Source organism: Tachyglossus aculeatus, chromosome 5, assembly GCF_015852505.1.
Source record: "Tachyglossus aculeatus isolate mTacAcu1 chromosome 5, mTacAcu1.pri, whole genome shotgun sequence".
NCBI classification, from domain to species: Eukaryota; Metazoa; Chordata; class Mammalia; order Monotremata; family Tachyglossidae; genus Tachyglossus; species Tachyglossus aculeatus.
This window is the reverse complement of record NC_052070.1, coordinates 70,516,617-70,534,050: the sequence shown is the minus strand read 5'-3', so window position 1 is coordinate 70,534,050 and position 17,434 is coordinate 70,516,617. Positions and strand designations below refer to the sequence as shown.

Below are 17,434 nucleotides of genomic sequence, written 5' to 3'. Positions count from 1 at the left end.
TTTCTGATGTTCTTACATGAAGCAAAACCCTGATGATCCTAGCTCAGCTTGCTAAAATGATGTAGAATAGAAGTGCAAGCACGTGTTTTGTCTCTGGTGCGGTCTCTCTAAATCGCTTAATTCAGTTCTCTGCGTTCTGTCATTGCTCAGTGAAAGCCATTAGTGATAAATGATTTCAGGTGTTTCCTTCACTAACGACAAAATGGGGGGATTCTGTTTTCCGATAAAGTCAGCTTCTTGATTGATTGGAAGATGCCCCATGTGATCCCCCTTTTAGACTGTGAGCCCACTGTTGGGTAGGGACTGTCTCTATATGTTGCCAATTTGTACTTCCCAAGCGCTTAGTACAGTGCTCTGCACATAGTAAGCGCTCAATAAATACGATTGATGATGATGATGTGAAAAAGAATAAAATTTGCATTGTCTTAATAATAATAATAATGTTGGCATTTGTTAAGTGCTTACTATGTGCAAAGCACTGTTCTAAGTGCTGGGGGGGAATACAGAGTGATCAGGTTGTCCCATGTGGGGCTCACAGTCTTAATCCCCATTTTACAGATGAGGTAACTGAGGCTCAGAGAAGTTAAGTAACTTGCCCAAGGTCAACACAGCAGACATGTGGCGGAGCCAGGATTCAAACCCATGACCTCTGACTCCAAAGCCCGTGCTCTTTCCACTGAGCCACGCTGCTTCTTGAGATGATAATAATAATAATAACGATAGTATTTGTTAAGCACTTGCTATGTGCCGAGCACTGTTCTAAGCACTGAGTTAGATACAAGGATATCAGATTATCCCGCATGGGGCTCACAGTCTTAATCCCCATTTTACAGTCGAGAGAAGTGTAGTGATTTGCCCAAAGTCACAGAGCTGACAAGTGGCGGAGCAGGGATTAGAACCCATGACCTCTGGCTCCCAAGCCCGTGCTCTTTCCACTAGGCCACACTGCTTCAACAGCTACAGTGAATCACAGTTAATAGGGATTGAGTCAATCTGTTCTGTTTATTGAGCACGCACTGTGTGAAGAGCACTGTACTAAGCACTTGGGAGAATGCAGTACAAGTCCCTGTCCACAACAAGCTTACGGTCTATAGCGGGAGACTGGCATTAATATAAATAAATAGCAGATATATACATAAGAGCTGTGAGGTTGAGGGAGGGGTGAATAAAGGGAACAAATCCAAGTGCCAGGGTGGAGAAGGGGACGTGAGGGCTTAGTCAGGGAAGGCTTCTTGGCGGAGATAATAATAATAATAATAATAATGATGGCATTTATTAAGCGCTTACTATGTGCAAAGCACTGTTCTAAGATGCGCCTTCAGTAAGCCTTTGAAGTGGGGAGAGTAATTGTCTTTTGGATATGAAGATGGAGGGAGTTCCAGGAGAGGGGCAAGAAGTCGGCGGTGAGATAGAGCGAAGTACAGATCTCACTCTTTACACTCTCACAGAGGAGCCAAGTGTTCGGGCTGGGCTGTAGTAGGGGAGCAGTGAGGTAAATTAGAGGGGGGCAAGGTGATTGAGTATTTTAAAGCTAAGGGTAAAGAGTTTCCTATCTCGCTTTATTTGGAACAGAAATATCATGTATGTTGACATGCTGACTATTTACAATTGCCGAGTGGAAAAAGTAAACGTGTAAATAGACAAGGTGCTGATTTTCTAATTTAAATCTTCTTAAAATATCTCTCATTTCGACTGCTCTGTCTGGTCCAGTTGATTGCAGTGTTTTGTAGGGGAAAAGAGAAATCTCCATTATCTTATTGAGTGTTTTTGTTTGTTTGTTTTTTTAATGGCATTTATTAAGCGCTTACTAGGTGCAAAGCACTGTTCTAAGCACTGGGGAGGTTACAGGGTGATCAGGTTGTCCCACAGGGGGCTCACAGTCTTCATCCCCATTTTACAGATGAGGTAACTGAGGCCCAGAGAAGTTAAGTGACTTGCCCAAGGTCACACAGCTGACAATTAGAGAAGCAGCGTGGCTCACTGGAAAGATCCCGGGCTTTGGAGTCAGAGGTCATGGGTTCAAATCCCGGCTCTGCCAACTGTCAGCTATGTGACTTTGGGCAAGTCACTTCACTTCTCTGAGCCTCAGTTACCTCATCTGTAAAATGGGGACTAAGATTGTGAGCCTCACATGGGGCAACCTGATCATCTTGTATCCTCCCCAGCGCTTAGAACAGTGCTTTGCACATAGTAAGCGCTTAACAAATACCAAAATTATTAATTGGAAGAGCAGGGGTTTGAACCCATGACTTCTGACTCCAAAGCCCGTGCTCTTTCCCACTGAGCCACGCTGCTTCCCTTTGAATTTTTCGAGAGAAATAGCCATTTCCGATGACAGCCGGACTGTAAGAAGCCAAGCTGGGTCTTTCCGATTCGGGAAGGTGTGTCAGTGGCACAGTTTGTGTGTCAATCAATCAGTCACTCAATCAATCAATCGTATTTATTGAGCGCTTACTATGTGCAGAGCACTGTACTAAGCGCTTGGGAAGTACAAATTGGCAACATATAGAGACAGTCCCTACCCAACAGTGGGCTCACAGTCTAAAACTGTGTCAATGACACAGTTTGTGTGTCGGTGACACAGTTTGTCGGTTACATAATCTGGAGAATTCTGCCCTCTAGTGTGCAACAAAATGAGGAAACTTGGAATCATCCCGTGAATTTTGTGTTATAAAAGGGCCCCTAGTTACTGGAAGTGGATGTAGAAATTGACACATTATGAGTAGGTGTGATACATGTGTAAAATTTTGCTGGGAAGGACTTGTTTGCTAGAGGCCTTAATCCATACCACACATCCTCTCCACTTTCTCCCTCACAGGATGGAGCATGTGCACACCGAACTGCCCACGATCTCAGATTGTAGATGCTAAGTGGAATTTATTTTTCCAGTGTCCATCCTCCAAAATATGAAATGGTAGACTTCAGTATAGCTGCCAAGAAGGAGCTCCACCCGGTGCTCTTGCTGAATTTTTGTATCCTGCTTTTAAAACCTTTCCATAGATTTGCACCTGCTCAGATGAGAAGATGCACAGTAGCTGCCTCATCTTTTCGATCACTTTTCTCAAAAGGCATCATCCTCGCCCCCATTTGGAAGCTCCATTCTCTCTGCAGTCTACCCTGCAGAGCACTTTTTCATGCAAATTTTGGAATTAGCAGCAGCACTTAAGCATGCTGTGCCAACATTATTATTATTATTAAGACAATGCAAATTTTATTCTTTTTCACATAGGGCATCTTCCAATCAATCAAGAAGCTGACTTTATCAGAAAACAGAATCCCCACATTTTGTCGTTAGTGAAGGAAACACCTGAAATCATTTATCATTAATGGCTTTCACTGTGCAACTACAGAATGCAGAGAACTGATTTGGAAGGCTGACTTCTCCCTGTATACCTGGCTCATAAAGGAAAAATGTCCCTGCAAAAAGGAGAAATATCAGTTCAGATGCTCACCCAAGACAGCCCTAGGTCTCGCTCTTGTAATTTCCTTTGAGAAAGTCAAAAGCCACGCACAGAATAATAATTATGGGAAGCCTGAGTTGAACAGTAGTGATGAATTAGAATTATGGTGAAACAGGGACTATTTTGTGCTTAGCATAGTTATGACTAGTCTTGAGGACTGAGTGCAGTTTTCCTCTTTGGTTTTCCCACAACTTCATTTACCAGAAGAAGTACTTGTTTTAAAGCAGAAGGCCTTTTAAGAATTGCCACTCCCTAGCCCAAAGGCACTCTGTGAAAACTCTATCGACTCATACAGTGCGTTGACTATGCAGATGCTTAAAGATATTATTTGGAGGTGATTTCTGAAGGCTTCTCGAGACAGCGGAACAAAAATGTGAAATTACTCAGGGTAAATTATAGGAAAAAAAATGCACAATATAGTAAGTACTACATATTAAGCTCATGCCTGGATAGCTGGAGTGTCTTTAGAGCCAGTCAGATTGAGCCCAACTTTGCCTTTAAATTGTATGGTAATCCTGTTACCGCTTTTTCAGTTTCAGTGCAAACTTAGATGAACTTCATCAAATAGGCAACGTGGCATAGTGGCCTGGACGTCAGAGGACCTGGGTTCTAATCCTGGCTCCTCCACTTGTCTGCCCTGTGGCCTTGGGCAAGTCACTTAACTTCTCTGTGTCCCAGTTACCTCATGTGTAAAATGGGGATTAAGATTGTGAGCCCCACGTGGAACATGGACTGTGTCCAACCGGATTAGCTCATGTCTACCCCAGAGCTTAGAACAGTGCCTGGCACATAGTAAGTACTTAACAAATAACATTAAAAAACCCTCACCAAAACCCTAAATGACAATTTATATAAGTCCCTTTATCTCCAAGAGCGATTCAGCGTTGGACAACGCCAGGAATTAGCTGATTTGTATTGCTTTCTAGTTTGGTGTGCTTTTTTGCAGAGAGTTAACTTGCCACGGACAGATCCAGATGGAGGAGAACCCAGCACTCTGATCCCAAATGTTCGGTTTGGGTGTTATTGTTGTTGCTCGGCGTTTGGTTTTATGGTTTTTTTTTTTAATTAGTAAAATCCATCCTTCTGCAGCAAAATGGTTTTCAGGGGATTTATTGGATTAGAAGGTTTGTTCTGCTTCAGTAGATACAACTGAAATACCTGATCTTCCTTACCTTTTAGAGCAAAGCCGGCGGGATGATTTGGAAGCCCTGGGCCATATGTTCATGTATTTCCTTCGAGGCAGCCTACCCTGGCAGGGGCTCAAGGTAAGTTTAATAGTAACACAAGGTAGAGTTTTGTTGCGGTATTTCATTTGTTAATTTGGGGGCAGCTGAGCTGATTTCTTAGAAGAATCACAAGGTAAAAAAAATGTATCATGGAGCTCTGAGCCAGAAACCATTAGGTTTTATTCACCACAGTATTTTTAAATGGCCACCAGAGTTTGGACTTCAAGATGTTCTCTTCCCCCGTTGAATGCCGTCGTGTTGCTCATGAATTCCCCCTCGTTTGATGATTTCATAATTTTTCTCATCTAAATTATATTTTTCTTGCTGCAAGACTCATTTTGCAGCACGGATCCCTCCTCCACTAACATTTTGTGGCAGAAGGAGTGTTCCCGACATGTCCAGGAATTTCTGGAACAAGCAAATGACAGCAGCTGCTGTTTTTCATGCCAGTAAGCCAAGCCAGGCTGGGTATGTCCCTATGGAGCAGGGAGGGAGTTTACTCTTGCCTGCAAATATTCCCACCCAGTGGCCCTCATTCAGAAAGGTGGGGTTTTCTTTACCAAAGCTGGATGTTTTCCAAGAAGATGAAAATCCAGTTTTGAGGAAAATTGTTTTGCTATAGTAATTGGCAAGTTTCAGGCCACTCTGAGTGGATCTCTCACCAGCATTTCAGGGAGCTTGTGCTTCTTCTTTGCCACTGGATTTTGTGCAGTACCCCAGAGATCGTGAGAATAATGTCTTTCTCAGTTGACACTTTGTGGTGTTTGTAGTCAAGGACTTAGACATTTCTTGGTATCCCATGCTCATGGTCAGTGGCTCACCGCTACTGGAATGGAAATCCCAAGTCTCAAACTGGAGTCCTGCAAGCATTGTTTCTACCAAAATTTCCTGTCATTCAAAAATGTCAAGAATAGACAGACATAATGGGTAAGGTAATCATCTGCATTACACGTGTTCTTGGATTTTGTCTGGCTAAGGCATCCCATATAGTGAGGCTTCTGTCTTTTACACAGGGGAACGCATTCTCACAGTCAGGAAAAGTTGACTTTTGTGATTAAAATTTTACTAATTCCTTGACCTTAGAGTCTTCAGACTCTTTTTGGTATTACAATTTTCAAGGATTATATTATGTTTCCTCCTACTCATCCCAAAGCTAAATTATGTGTACTTATGAGTGTACTTAGTTTCTTGACTCTTTCTTGTAAATCCATCGCTCCAGGCCATGAATCATTTTGGCGGCTGTTCTGAAATTCTTTCGATATGTCTCCAGGCAGCACTACTGAGAATTAATGCAATATTCTGGTTGTGGCTGCTCAGAGTCGTAAGGACGGTCCTCTGCTGTCATGAGACATAATGCTTTGTTGCCTGCCTGCATTAAATAGAATTTTCCCTTAGAAGCTTGAGCACGGCAGTGAAGTAGAGAGCTAATATTAGGACTATCAAGCTCGTTGTGAGCAGGAAATGTATCTACCAACTCTGTTGTACTTTTCCATGTGCTTAGTAAAGTGCTCTGCTCACAGTAAGCGCTCAACAAATACCGTTGGTGATGATGTTCAGCCGTAGCTTTGAGGGATCACCCTCCAGACACCGCCATTTCCTCCCTTCTGCCTCCCCCTCTTCCCTTCCCAATCAGTGGTATTTATTGAGCACTTATCATATGCAGAGCACTGTACCAAGCGCTTGAGAAAGTAAAATACAGCAGGATTAGCAGACACGTTCCCTGTCCAGAACGAGCTCACAGTCTAGAGGGGGAGACAGATAATATAAATAAATCATTTTTAATGTATAATTTAAAGATACGTACATAAGTGCTCTGGGGTTGGGAATGAGCCGAATATCAGATATCCAAAGGTCACAGATCCAAGAGCATAGACAACTCAGAAGGGAAAGCAAGCCGGACCTTCCCAGACTCATTAGCTTTTTTTTTTAAGATCGGGGAAAAAAATCAGTAAAAAAATCTGTTCCTCCAGACCAAATCACAAACAAGCCCAACCCCACTTCTGGAACTAGGGGAGGATGGGACAGAGGGGAGGGAAGTTTAGTTCTGTAGGAGCTCAGTGTGGAAGGAGAGTAAGGCGGGAGGGCTGATGCCCAGCTGAAGATGACAGTCGCAGGAGGTGAGACATTGATCCCGAACTCTGTGTTCTCAGTGGTTCATGGAACAAGACATCCCACCCCCAACAAATGACCAGGAACAACGACTCCACTTTCCTGCCCTTCCATTGACCCTCATTTGGGAGGTCTGATGTAGCCAAGCTGTTAGCACTCTTTTCAAACAGCCCAGACTTCTGTCCAGAAAGCCATAAGTATTTATGTTCCTCTTGAGCTACTGTGTGCTTAGTACAGTCCTCTACACACAGTAAGCGCTCAATAAATGCGACTGACTGGATGATTAAACCTTTAAACTTTTTCAGGTCTCATCTGGAAGTGGCAATGTTTTTGGCCAATGATGAATTTTAGTTCAATGCCCGTTTTATACTTAATTTTGATTTCCAGCCTGATGAACTACCTTCAGTCCATTTGATGGCGTTTGAGGCACTGATTTAATTTTGCAAAATAATTTTCTTCCTCCCAGCAGATGCCTTGCTTTAGATCCAAATATGTAACTTCAACTGTGTTTCTAACATCCATTTATTTGGGAAAGGGTCGGGGGGAAATGAGTGTGTCTGATAAGCCCTGCCAGTTCAAGTGAAGTAAGCTTTGTTCTCCAAGCACATCGGACCTGCTAGCATTGGCTGTATTTTCCAGACACTTCCTTCTTTGTGCCTTGCAGGCGGACACATTAAAAGAGAGGTATCAGAAGATTGGTGATACAAAAAGGAATACTCCAATTGAAGCTCTCTGTGAGAACTTTCCTGGTAAGGTCTGGCTCTCCCCATCTGGACCCCACTCTTTGGTACTGAAGGGAATGTGGAAATTAGAAGCTGTCTTCTGTTTGTGAAAGAACCAGGCTTGCTCCCGTTCTGAGACTACTGTTCTTGAATGGGGTTGTGATGGTAGCAAGTAATTCACTTGTAATAGTCCTTGCCCAGTCAAATGTATCAAACATAACCATGAACCTGTAGTTTGGAGCACTTTGCAGAGCTCTTTTTGTGAAGCGTATTAGGGACCGTTGGACTATTTGCATTTTACAGGTGGAAAAAGCTCAGGTACAGAATTGAATTTTACCATCTTCTATTTTCTTCTGATACCTTCCTCATCTGTTCCCCAACAGAGGAGATGGCCACGTATCTTCGTTACGTCAGACGATTAGACTTCTTTGAAAAACCCGACTACGATTATTTGCGGACACTCTTCACGGAGCTCTTTGAAAGGAAAGGCTACACCTTTGACTATGCCTATGACTGGGTTGGCAGGCCAATTGTAAGTGCCTTCTTCCACTCTCTCCTCCTTTCCCCCAGCAGCTATCTCCCTGCCAGACGATATCCCTATCCAGTCAGGCTAGGCTGGGCTCTTCCTGCTCGGGCCTTTGAAAATCTTTTTCAGCATGATGCTATTCAGGGGGAAAGCAGGAAGATCCTCTTCAGGTGATTTAAAGACACTAATATCTTTGTGGATCCAGGTGCCAGGATTTTGTGAGTGTCCCAGGAAAGATTGGGGTTACTGGCGTTGCAGCTTAATATCAATCAATCAATCGTATTTATTGAGCGCTTACTATGTGCAGAGCATATATGTGCATATAGCTTTAATATGTGCATATAGCTTTAATTCTGTTTGTTCTGACGATTTTGACACGATTCTGACACCTGTCTACATGCTTTGTTGTCTGTCTCCCCCTTTTAGACTGTGAGCCCGTTGTTGGGTAGGGACTGTCTCTATTTGTTGCCGACTTGTACTTCCCAAGCGCTTAGTGCAGTGCTCTGCACACAGTAAGTGCTCAATAAATACGATTGAATGAATGAAATCCTGTCAGACCTTAGCGTCTTTGGAACCTGGCGTGGCAGGAATTTCCTCTTTAGGAAATCTTCAGGTTCACTATTCTTGTCAAGCAAAAAATACGCTTCCCCCTCAGGGCCTGACTTGGCACTTTTTATCTTCAAAGGGCTTTATCAACCAGTAATAATCTGCACATGATCTCCCATTGCCATATGGATCAGTGGAGGCATGGCATTGATCGTTCACAATGAAAGCCCACGCTTTGGAGGAGAGAACAGGATAGGATCCATTTTGACTGAATGACGGTGTTTGCCTTTTCTTTCTAGCCTACGCCGGTGGGGTCAGTTAATGTAGATTCTGGTACATCTGCAATAACAAGAGACAGCCATGCACACAGGGAGCGTCCATCACAGCAGCAGCCTCTTCGAAACCAGGTTTGTGTCTGCTAACTCCTCTTCCAGTTACTTCTCCGACCAGTTAAGTATTAAAAGTAAAAACACCACGCTTTGCTTCTGAAGAGTAGAGGCAAGCATACTAAAGGGAAGATGTGAAGCCATTCAGTTCTAAAGCCGCTCGCTCTGATTTGCATCAACTTCTCACGGGATTGCATTCCAGGGGAGCAAGCGCAGAGGTTCCATCCAGCAGGGAAATGGGTTCTTCATATTTCATGTCTTTCCCATTTAAATGAAAACGTAATTAATGCTCTTGGATTGGATGGAATTTATAATACGGAACCAAGAAACTGATGGAAAGCCGAGATCGGCTGAGTGAAAACAGTCACACGCAGTAAATGGATCAAGCTGTTGTGAACCTGAGAGTCAGTTTCTTTTTTGCCAGTGTCATTATGTAGGAGGTTCTCATCCAGGCGGGTTCTCATTCAAAGGGTTTGAGGCTTAGAAAGCTATTTAATTTTTTACCTTAGGAAAAAAAAAACAAAAACCCAACAACCTGGCCACTAAGGGATTAGAAGTTTCCACATTAGTGCACAACTTCTATCAACTCCTAGTCCGGTCTCAGGACGAACAGCATCCATGCTGGATAGAGTCTTTTTTACGCAACATCGTTTCTTCGACTTTTTCTACATTTTCTTCTGTTTAGCCTGAAATCCGGGTACCATTTACTCCACACTTCTGTCGTTTCCTTGTACCGCTGTTGCAGCCAACCACATCCCCTTCCTGCCTCTGAAAAGTAAAGACCAGAGCATTTTAGGCTAAAGTGTTCTTTCAAACTTTGGCTCCAATGAAAGTAAATCCTTTCCTCAAAATTGCAGAGCTTAGGGGTTCTTTTGTAGGCCCCTTTGAAAACTCTGTTCATAATTAACTTTAGAAAATTAAATTACATAATGTCGTGATTGGGGTAATCAGTAAAATAATTAACAATTGCTTCACAAACCCAAATTTAAAGAGATGCGTTGAACGCTCCCCCTCCCCCCACAAGGCCTGATGTATTTGGCCTTCCAGAACAATCCCTAGGAATGTAACAGCTCTGAGGACTCTTGAGGAAAGACTTTTTTTGGGGTGGGGATTGAAAAATTCGTACTGGAATCGGTTGAATGCCACTTAATTTTCCTTTTGAGGAATGAGGGAGTAAGGAGAGTTGACTGTTGTGAAGGGGCTCAGAGGAAGAGTGAGTTGAATCAGGCCTTAGGGGTCGGAGCGGTCGGGGTTGTCCTATCCCTGATCTCTACTCATCGATCATCTTAGGAGAAGTGGATGCTGGAGTGAGCATGGAAGGGAATTTGGCATTAGGGCCGGATTGTATTCACGTACATCAAGGTTGTCGTAGTGGTGACTAGTTTAGCAGGCAGGGTTGGTATCCTCTAGATTAGGAAATTCTGGGCCTTCCCTTTGTTTTCATTATTTCATGCTAAGTTTTCAGACCTATGTGCAAATGCCTGTATTTTACTGGCTAAGGCAAGTACTACCTACGTTAGCGAGAAACGGAGGAGTAATTTCACCGGGCCCTTTCTGCAGAGAGAATGCAGATGGCCCGATTAGTTTTCCCAGTTTCAGCTTGTTGAAACAAGATCTGTATGAGCCACACACAGAGAGAAAGACAATATGCTTTGCTTTTAGCTAGGTTAGACTCCAGATGCATGGGGCGTTTGCAATCCAGTTCCTGACTGGAAAAGAATCTATCTAAAATACATTCGACTTGGTTTTCCCCAATCTTCCTGATAGTTGTGCGCTCTGTACAACAACACATAGCGTGTTTCTTCCGTCCAGGGCTGGAAGTAAGCCAGTACCGGTTGGAACCCGGCTCCGGTATAATAACAAGGCCTAGAAATGGGCATTCCAGAGCGGCCAAGGGGGTGGTGACGGGCCAGGGAGGGGCCACCCACCCCTCGATCCCTTCGCCTGGCCCCGGCCCCAACACCCTGCTGTTCGCTGACTCTTTGGTTGCCAGCAGCCGCTATTTTGCCCGGCGTCTCTTTCAGTGGTGGGATGTGTCCCCCGCCAACGTACACCTCGAAGCCCCTTCACCACCAGGGCCACCAGCCTTCCTGTCAGGTTATTTTTGCTATTAACTTTTCAGCAGTGTTTCCATCCCTTCCGAAGCTAGTGCTGCATCCTGCCAGCGTCCAAGTACTTGAAAAGACGCAGTTCTCAGACCCTTCCCATTTATTTAATCTTCTCACACTTGTTCAGATATAACACAGACCTTTCCTCAGAACGATATTATCACTTCTTGTTTGTATTAACTGTTTTGAAGTGATAAAGTACTGGGATTGAATTATGAGTTCTAAGGGGAGTGAACTTTCCCGGTAGCAAGGATTGTTTCCGAGCATATTGGAAATCAGTTTGCTCTTTGACAGATTCATTGATATTAATTCTAGCCAGGAGAATAGGCAAACTAAATCTCTTGGGCATCCAATTCTAGTGTGGTTTTGGACAGCAGGAAAGAATTGAAGCTCTCGTGTCCCTGTTCCTGTGATAAGCAAAACCTCCTTAACATCATCTAGCTGGCTCAGCTCAGGAAGCAAGCCGGGACGTTACCCATGGACTTTGAAAAAATCATTCCAGTATTTATTGAGCGTTCACAGAGAGCAGTTTGGCGCATTGGCACGCATAGCTCAACTCGATTACTCACGCAAATGTCATACAATGATTTTATGATTTGGCTTAGCTTTCAGTTTTTTTGTTGTTGGTGTTAATGGGGAAAGATAGTTTATTAATAGAAAAGTTTTGGGGAGGTGAACCCCTCCCCTCACTGCTCCTGCCAGTCTGGAAAAGGGCTTTGTATATAGGATTTTATCTATAAGCCAATATTCTGGGTCCCATTTGCTCTCCTTGATGACATTATTTCATTAAAAGTACCAATCTAAGGAGTAGAAAGAAAAAATAACTTACAACTAGTCTGAGAAAGTGGAAGAACAAAGATATAACATGAAATAATACCAAGAATCAGGTTGAAATGGCTGAGTAAATATTGGCAGTACAAATACAAATATGCATGTGTACATAAGTGCTGAGAATAGGCGTAAAATGTGCAAGTGCTAAGGGTGGTTGTATGCTAACACAACTAGGGTGCTGTGAATTAGTCAAGAAAGGATTCCAGTCCCCACCCGCCCTTTTTTAATAAATGGTATTTGTTAAGCGCTTACCGTGTGCCGGGCACTGTACAAGTGCTAGGGTAGATACAAGTTAATCAGGTTGGACACAGTCCCATGTCCCATGTGGGGCTCTCATCCTTAATACCCCATTTTACAGATGAGAAAACTGGGGCACAGAGAAGTTAAGTGACTTGCCCAAGGTAACACAGCAGACATGTGGCAGAGCCTGAATTAGAACCCAGGTCCTTCTGACTCCAAAACCCACGCTCTGTCCACTAGGCCATACAGCTTTTCAGGCCATACTGCTTCTCAAACATCTGTGTGTCTGGTCAGTGAGTATGTTATGAGGAATAAAGGCAAAGGAATTATTAATTGTCATCTGTAGTAGATGGAGCATTTTGGGGAAGCTATTGTGAGTCCAGTTTGATGAGAGAAGTGCCAGTCAGAGTTCGGCATTTTGGACCTTTAAAAATCACCTAGTCAGTTCTCCTTCCTCTAAGCAGGACCACTTTTGAGCTGCTACAGACAAATGAGTAAAGGTGTAACCGTGGCGACCTCTGGAAGAAAACTGCCGCTCAGAAAAAGATGAGAAAAGTCTAAATTCTAAACATTATTTGGCCTTCAAAGGAGGGAACATACGCCTTTGGCTCATTGTTGCTGTGCTTGCTAAAATCCAGCTTGTAAATTGGAATGCAAGAGAGATGTCAAGAATTAATCATTCAGTCAGTTGTACTTATGGGACGCTTTCTGTGTACAGAGCACTGTAGTAAGGCAATCAGTCGGTCGTATGTATTGAGCGCCTACTGCGTGCAGAGCACTGTACTAAGCACTTGGGAGAGTAGACTGTAACAGTGTAACAGACACATTCCCTGCCCACAGTGAGCTGCCTGGGATTGTATATAACTACTGTTGGTAGTCACAAAACCTGGACCTTACAGTTTAGATGGGGAGACAGACATTAAAATATATTACAGATAGAGAAACGGCTGATTAAGGATATGTATGTAAGTGCTGTGGGGTTGAGGATGGAGTGAATATTAATGTTTAAGTGGTACAAATCCAAGTGCCTAGGTGATTCATTCAATCATATTTATTGAGCGCTTACTGTGTGCAGAGCACTGTACTAAGCGCTTGGGAAGTACAAGTCGGCAACATATAGAGATGGTCCCTACCCAACAACGGGCTCAGAGTCTAGAAAGGCATTATGCAGAAGGCATTAAGTGCTTAGTACAGTGTTCTGCACACAGTAAGTGCTCAATAAATACAATTGAATGAATTAAGAGCGAATAGGGGAAATGAGGACTTGGTCTGGGAAGGCTTCTTGGAGGAGGTGTGATATAAGGCGGGCTTTGAAGGTGGGGAGAGCAATGGTCCATTGCATATGAAGGGGAGGGAGTGTCAAGCCAAAGGGAGGATTGGGTGGTGAGATAGACGAGATTGAGGTAGAAAGAGCAGTTTGGCATTAAAGTAGCAACTTGCGCGGTCTGGGTTGTAGTAGGAGATCACCAAGGTAAATGTAGGAGGGGGAGAGCAAGTGTAGTTAGCTTGTAATATCCCCCTAACTATCTATCAGGGGACTCAATAAAGTATAGTGATATATGTATTTTTATATTTTAATGCAGGTTCAGTAGCCTTAAAACCCCAAAACTGATTAACTCTCCGTTCTCCTTCCTTTTGCAGAAACCCGCTTAGTTCTCAGCAAAGTTCAGGATTTGCTAGTTGAAGGGGCGGACGAGTGTGCTCAAAGATAACTTGCCTCATTTTGTACTGTTTGCAGTTTCTAACATTCTGTTGTCCGGTATGAACATGGACAGGCAGAAACGAAGGTCTCCCCTGTCGCGCACCTCCGCAGTAGATCACGGTACAAGATAGGGTTTGCTCCTCCTATGAGCCTAACAGTAAGGAAACATTGAAACAAGCAGGCATGGAACTGAAATAAAATCCTTTTCTTAGCTCCTCCCAGCCAATCCCTGGTCGTTTCTGCTAACATCAGTTCTTTAATTCTCTGTTCCAATTAAAGACTTCTATCTGTGTGCATTTTTTTTTAAATTATTTCATCCTAGACCTGCTGGCTAGGTCTCAGAGTGTTCAAACTAAACTTAAATATTTCCATTTTTTCTTTCTGTGGTTGCATTTAGACAATGTTATTGTTCTCCAGGGGGTGTTTTCTTGGTTGTGCCTCTGGTGTGCTCCAATATGTTTTTGTCCCAGCCCCATTTCCAGTTCTGTCGGTGGCTTTCGAATCTGATCCTCAGCTCTCTCTTCCTTTGAGCCGAAATATTTTTTTGCCAGACCGCAGAGCCTGTTTGATGCTCACAGATGTCTTCTGGTTGTTAAAATAAAACGTAATATATCGGTTTCACTTTGCCCCAAAACTACCTTTGGAGAAGTTCAAGACCTATTTTGATCATCGAACCAATGGACTCAGACATTTACATAGTCCAAAAATCCTTTGACTGTTAAGAGACAAGTCTTGTAAGCAGGGAGCTCTAGCCAGAAAATAATGTCTCACAGAGAGAAGTTCTAGTGTCTGTTGGTCTTTAGCGGTGAAATTCCAGCGAAGGCGAGAAGATGGCATTTCCTAACCTCTGTCTCTCCTCCAATGACAGGACATCAGGCAAGGTTTTGAGGTTGGCAGGCTGGAAATCTTGCCAGTAAAGAACATGGGATTCCTAGTCTCCTAAAAAAGATTGTCATTTGATAGAAGGGCAAGTTCCCTGAACAGTTCCCGATCCTTCTGGGGTTTTTCGATTAATTGCAGACAGGGAGGGAGAGAGAGCGTTACTCCAATTTAAGTTAATTTCTTGAGCTTCATGCATCAAACAAGTCAGTTCTGGGTTGAGAGACATTCCATGCTACAGAAAACTTGCTTGCTCAAACTGTAGGGGTTCTTGTTCCGTTCGTTCCTCTATCATTTTTATTCCGTGAAAGCACTGAAAGCAGTTGGATGAGACATGGTAATATTAGTGTGTTCCTTTCTATCATCCAGTTGTTGATCTAGGTTTTGTTGGGGGATAGCTGATGGTGTCCCATTCTGAGACTTTCCGAACAGAGGAGGAGTGTGGCCCACTGGAAAGAGCACGGGCCTGGGGATCAGAGGACCTGGATTCTAATCCCGGCTCTTCCGCTTGTCTGCCGGGTGTCCTCGGACACGTCACTTCACTTCTCTGTGCCTCAGTTACCTCCACTGTAAAATGGGGATAAAGACTGGGAGCCCCATGTGGGACGTGGACTGTGTCCATCCTGATTAGGTTACATCTACCCAGTGCTTAGTACAGTGTCTGGCAAGTAGAAAGTAATTAACAAATACCATTTTTTAAAAACGTGGAAATATTTAAACCTATAAAGAATACTCAGATAAGGTCGATAAAATCAATCAAAATAAAAGCACATTGTTAATATTCCACTTGTTTCTGGGCATTAATACATCACCGGGATAGTTAACCAATCAGTGACATTTGTTGAATGCATACTCTGTGCGGAGCACAAAACTAAGTGCTTGGGAAAGTACAAGACAAAAGTTTTTTTGTTTCGTGTTTTGTTTTCTGTAAATGGTATTTAAGTGCTCAGTACGTATCAAACACTGTTTTAAGTGCTGGGATAGATACAAGTTAATTAGGTCAGACACAGTCCCTGGCCCACATGGGGCTCATAGTCGATGTAGATGCGTAGAGTTGATAGACACGTTCTCTGCCCACATTTGGCTTACAGTCTAGAGGATTTACAATCTAACAAGAAGTTTTCCATTTCTAGTGTTTATAGTACTTGCACTGGACCTCTTTCTCTGAAGGTCACTATTTGAGGTAGTACAGCAGGGAGCACGATCCTTTGGGGATCCTAGGGTTTGGGAGCATTTTCAATGTTCCCTTTATCTTACATTCCTCTAGAGCTCATCGCTTGCTTGGATACTCCAAGAAGGCTCTCCTGACAAATATTGAGGTCAGAGAAACAATAATGTCTATTTCATCCTTTTCATACCTTTTTCAGTTCTCTGCACATCCTCCATGCAATTTCCATCAGCGTCACCTGTGTCTCTCTCGGGTATGCACCGGGCGGTAGTTTCTTTTCTCTTGTAACTTCTATCCGCTTCCCAGCAACCAAGCATTTCAGGGGCAGAACAGTCATGTTGAAGATTTTGAAGTATCTTCCCAAGGAGAGACCACCACTTCATTCCTGATCTTGTCATTGGGAAATTGACAGCACATGTGAAATTTGACCTGTCGAGCCCCCGGCCTACCTTCAAGGTTTGCCGACCTCCCTGGGCTGCCATGTTTTAATTTTGTCCTGCACACCCTTCCCTAGGTTAAAAGTTCCACCTGGGCTGGATTTCAGAGTTTCTCCCAGGCCGCCAACCTAACGGCGAGGCAAAGTGTGGGGATCATCCTTCCCGAGCACAGAATTTCTTAAAGCTCTCTCCCACCTCCAAGGCAAAGCTGACATGTCAAGGAGATTGGGGGCCCCTATAAATGGCTGCCTGGGTAGATTTGGGGACAACTAGACAGGGAGGTAAAAGTAGATTTCCATGTTTTTCTGTTTTGGCATTATCTGCTGCAAAGAAAGCCCAAATGAAGAACTTTTAAATAGCATTTAGCTATCTTCCATCTCCTCCTCACTGCTTATCTCAGCCTGGGGATGGGTAGCAGGAAGAGAGGGGAAGGGTTTTCTGTCCAAGCTCACCCCAGTTCGACCGATTGGGTTCTGGCCCGGCTCGATCTAGCCCCCAAGCGCAGGACTTGGGGAGACCTGTCCAGGGCTCTAGTGGACATGGTCACCCTCCCAAGTGTGCTGCTGCTTACCCAGGGCGAGACTGATCCTTCTCAGAATATTGAAGTCATAAGAAACTGTCTGTGATCATGCAGACACACATTTCTCCCCCGTCCTTGCTCCTATGGATGAACAGTGGAGGAGCCCAAGGAGGAGATCAAATGAGGTGGTTTACAAATTGCTCCTTTGCTTTCAGTGTGCTTCAGACCGGGGAGGTTGAGAGGCACTACACTACCTCCAAGGGAGCTGGTATACTTAGAGATATTTGCAGGCTTGTGTGGATGTGATCTGAGAATAGCAAAAGGTCATTTTGCTAGATAAAAGGTAGTATCTCCAGTTTTTAACTAACAGTGTTCCTGGAGTCAGGGTGGCCTAATTGAAAAAAGAGAATGGGAGTCAGGAGACAAGTGTTCTAATCCCAGTTCTTACACCAGCCTGTCGTGTGACCTTGGACAAATCACTTAACCCCTCTGTGCCTCCATTTCTTCATCTCTATAATGCTCTACCCACATCTTCGATTGGGAACTCTGCATGGGGCAGGGACTATGTCTGAA

At 43.8% G+C, this 17,434-nt stretch overlaps 1 protein-coding gene across 4 annotated transcripts in view; it reads left to right on the top strand.

The window, feature by feature from the left end:
* The window catches only part of CSNK1G1 (casein kinase 1 gamma 1), a 241,454-nt gene that overhangs the window by 201,755 nt on the left and 22,265 nt on the right, over positions 1–17,434 (top strand). For all 4 annotated transcript variants that reach the window (XM_038746458.1, XM_038746457.1, XM_038746456.1 and 1 more), the window contains exons 7-10: positions 4,641–4,726; positions 7,461–7,545; positions 7,902–8,050; positions 8,890–8,997. In XM_038746458.1, the coding sequence (XP_038602386.1) occupies positions 4,641–4,726; positions 7,461–7,545; positions 7,902–8,050; positions 8,890–8,997 (428 nt within the window). The remainder of the gene's footprint in view (positions 1–4,640; positions 4,727–7,460; positions 7,546–7,901; positions 8,051–8,889; positions 8,998–17,434) is intronic.